Source organism: Eutrema salsugineum, unplaced genomic scaffold (genome assembly GCF_000478725.1).
Source record: "Eutrema salsugineum unplaced genomic scaffold, Eutsalg1_0 scaffold_5, whole genome shotgun sequence".
Lineage (NCBI taxonomy): Eukaryota > Viridiplantae > Streptophyta > Magnoliopsida > Brassicales > Brassicaceae > Eutrema > Eutrema salsugineum.
In genome coordinates, this window is record NW_006256612.1 from 1839855 (window position 1) to 1842499 (window position 2645).

Consider the following 2645-nt stretch of genomic DNA (forward strand, 5'->3'; position numbering starts at 1 on the left):
CTTAATCGGAAGGTCACTTTTGAAGGTTTCTCTCCCACACCGAACATTCAGTCCGATTCAACTTCTTCAGGTCCATTTTTCTTTGACCTAAGCTCTGATACCATTTATTGGGCTTTTCTAAGCCCATGTCCAACTTCCCTAATTAGTATGATATTGTCCGCTTTGGACCCAACAGGCAAAGCCCGCACGGATTTGGTTTTGGGCTCCTTCCCAAAAGGCCTCATACTAATTAGAGTTAGACATTACTTATATACTAGACCATATTGGTTTAAACTTCCGATGTGGGACTTTGGATTGATTCCCAACAATTTTAACGTTAGATAGTATTTTAAAAGACTATCCTTTTGTGTCTTTAAGATATCATGACATGAACATGTTATCTTTTCAAGATAGCTCAATCTACCTCTCATAACAAACATTTTTAGATATCCATATATAGCTGTGGTCATTAATCTATCTTTCGAAAGCCCTCATATGCATTCTTTAATCATTATGCTGGCATGCATGAATGCTTATTTTTTTTAGCACTGATATTGGTAGATGTATTTGCCTCTTCAAATTTGAATCACTCATCTATGGGTTTGTTGAAGTCATGCAAACTTAAATTTTTCTAATGAGCATTGTCCATTTAGAATTAACCATCTCATAGATCTTACAATTTTGTTCCGAACAACCATTATTAGTCATTTTGTTCTACTTTCCGAACAAACTCGAACTCAACATTTAACACAATCAATACAGAAACAGTCGAACATTTGGATATAATTACTCACACCCAACTCCACTTTTCACAAACATACATAAACAATTATTAAGGAACAAAAATAAGCTTGGACCAAAGATATTCACCTTTAGCCACCACATTCATCAATCAACAAGCCGAAAAATCATAAACCCTCCAAGAGCTTGTCTAAAAGCACTTCCTATGAACAATGGCCAATCCTGATTCCTCACATTCTGCCTTTGATATCCACATCTGCATTTCCGAGCAAAGGTACGTAACCAAACATCAATACTTTGGATGTACATCAGTACATCACTGAAACATCACACACATTTAAAGATTTCCGAACAAGGTACGTAACCAAACACCAATCCATACAGTGTACTTCCTCTAACCATTAAAGCTTCGTGGCCAATCTCTTTATAATCTTTAGGTAAACCAAAGCCAAAATTACTTTTAATTTTTTAGGTTTAAGGGCAATTATGAGATGAAGTTTGATAAAAGATTGTGTTGCAATTGCACTTTCTGAGGTTGATATTGATCTGAGTGAGACTTAAAAAACTCATTATTCCAAATTTCATAGATTTAATTAGGAAAATAAAAGAGAGTGAGAGGGGATTAAAGAGATTGTTGTCTCCAAAACTTGTGCAGAAATAAATAAAATAAAAAAATCTCGAACAAAAAAGACCAAGTTTTGCAACACCGGAGGATTTGGATTTGGTCTGTAAAACAAAAACTAAACATTCAAAAGACAAAGAACGAGAATAAATATATTGGTCTTATTCCTCCTCAACGATCTTGCTCTTCTCGCTAACATAGATACCATCAAGAAACTTCCTGATATCCTTCTTCTTGACGTGACATTTCTGCACAATCACATATACAAAAGACCCTTAAACAGATTTACGATAAATTAAATCACTGACTAATCAAATACGGTTTCACTATGGCAAAATGTGATCCCAAAATCAAAAACCATCAACCAAATATGCAAAAACTCGAAACTTTCTGTCTAAATTCGGTCAAGTTAGCTCATTTCACATGAATTTGGAATCTGTTAGTAAGAACAGTACCTGGTTGATCAAAGCGCAAGACCTTGAGACGAGCTCGATATCGTTACCATCAAGAACAATCTCATCCTTAACTTTCTCAGATCGAACAATGGTCACACCATCCAACATCTCTACCTTCCTCACCTGTTGATTCCAATTAAAAAATGTAACGTCAGTGAAAACACTTGAATCTATTGGCAATCCATTTTCCATTACGAGAATTAAAGAAAAAACACAAACCTTCTTCTCGCCAAGGAAGTTACGGATCTCAATGGACTTGTTATCGCCGCTGATTGAAGCGTTGATGGGAAAATGAGCGTACACGAACCTCATCTTGTATCGGAAACCTCTGGTTACGCCGGAGATGAGATTATCGACGTGGCTAAGAGCTGTTCTGATGGAAGCGCTTGATTTGCGCGATCCAAACCACGAATCGATCTTGAGCTTTCGTTTCCCAGTCTCTTCGTCCTTGATTAGCTGGAAATCGAGATTGAGATGCTTGAAATCGCGGACGAGCTTGCCGCGAGGTCCTTCAACTTCGATCACTTTAGCGTTAACTTTGATGCTAACGCCGTCGGGAATGTCCATCGTCTCCGAAGATAGAATCGTCTTCATCTTCTCTCGCTGTCTGTCTCTCTGGCTGTGTCTCTTGTTTGCACCACGGCGGCGGCGAATTTTAACAAGAAACCTAGGTTTTATGGGTTTTCTGATGGGCCGGTCCGATCAGTTTGGGCGCAGTCCATTTTGGGCCAGTCTTGATAAAATCTATATATTTCTGTGTTTTTCTTTCTCTCTATCGGTGATCTACTAGTGTTTTGTCCGACCACCGAAGGAATCCAACCGAGCCAAATCAAATAAAAAGAACTACT

General features: G+C 37.8%; 1 protein-coding gene across 1 annotated transcript; it reads right to left on the minus strand.

The window, feature by feature from the left end:
* Positions 1 to 1279: 1279 nt before the first annotated feature.
* On the minus strand, positions 1280 to 2441 carry LOC18991738 (60S ribosomal protein L9-1). The gene is made up of 3 exons (XM_006415059.2): positions 2017 to 2441; positions 1798 to 1920; positions 1280 to 1590 (listed from the first exon to the last, which is right to left on the minus strand). The coding sequence occupies exons 1-3, from the start codon at positions 2389 to 2391 to the stop codon at positions 1504 to 1506; spliced, it is 585 nt and encodes a 194-aa protein (XP_006415122.1). The 5' UTR covers positions 2392 to 2441; the 3' UTR covers positions 1280 to 1503.
* Positions 2442 to 2645: the final 204 nt, after the last annotated feature.

What these genes read in the sequence shown, in the direction of transcription:
- LOC18991738 (XM_006415059.2), bottom strand. Translation starts at nt 2,391, where the DNA reads ATGAAGACGATTCTATCTTCGGAGACGATGGACATTCCCGACGGCGTT. An exon ending in ACTTCCTTGGCGAGAAGAAG is followed by an intron (nt 1,921 to 2,016) that starts GTTTGTGTTTTT and finishes TGGAATCAACAG; the next exon opens with GTGAGGAAGGTAGAGATGTT. An exon ending in CTTGCGCTTTGATCAACCAG is followed by an intron (nt 1,591 to 1,797) that starts GTACTGTTCTTA and finishes GTGATTGTGCAG; the next exon opens with AAATGTCACGTCAAGAAGAA.